The following is a 287-nucleotide window of genomic DNA, read 5'->3' on the forward strand; positions in this document are numbered from 1 at the left end:
CAGAGGAAACAGAAGAGAAAAGACCCTGCTAATAAGCGACTAAATGAACGTTTCAAATCCCCTTCCATACACTCCCAGCCATACCAAACACAAGCCCACTTACCCTTGTGTCTGAGCTGGTGATAGTCATGTAGGCAAAGACTCCAATGTCAGTCCCCATCAGTGTGATCAGGACCAGGAGCCGGACCCAGTTGAATGGCATCTCTCCCCAGTTTATGATGACATTGGCCAAATGGGCAGCAATCAGGGCATAACAACCACCGGAGGCACCGACCAAGTATGACTGA

At 49.5% G+C, this 287-nt stretch overlaps 1 protein-coding gene across 1 annotated transcript in view; it reads right to left on the reverse strand.

Annotated features, from left to right (window-relative positions):
- The window catches only part of LOC119587159 (rhomboid-related protein 2-like), a gene marked incomplete in the record, with an annotated part of 10536 nt that overhangs the window by 2600 nt on the left and 7649 nt on the right, over positions 1-287 (reverse strand). The window contains 1 exon segment of the mRNA XM_037935925.1: positions 104-283. Within this exon segment, the coding sequence (XP_037791853.1) occupies positions 104-283 (180 nt within the window).

The sequence above is a fragment of the Penaeus monodon genome, chromosome 22 (assembly GCF_015228065.2).
Source record: "Penaeus monodon isolate SGIC_2016 chromosome 22, NSTDA_Pmon_1, whole genome shotgun sequence".
Classification (NCBI taxonomy): Eukaryota; Metazoa; Arthropoda; class Malacostraca; order Decapoda; family Penaeidae; genus Penaeus; species Penaeus monodon.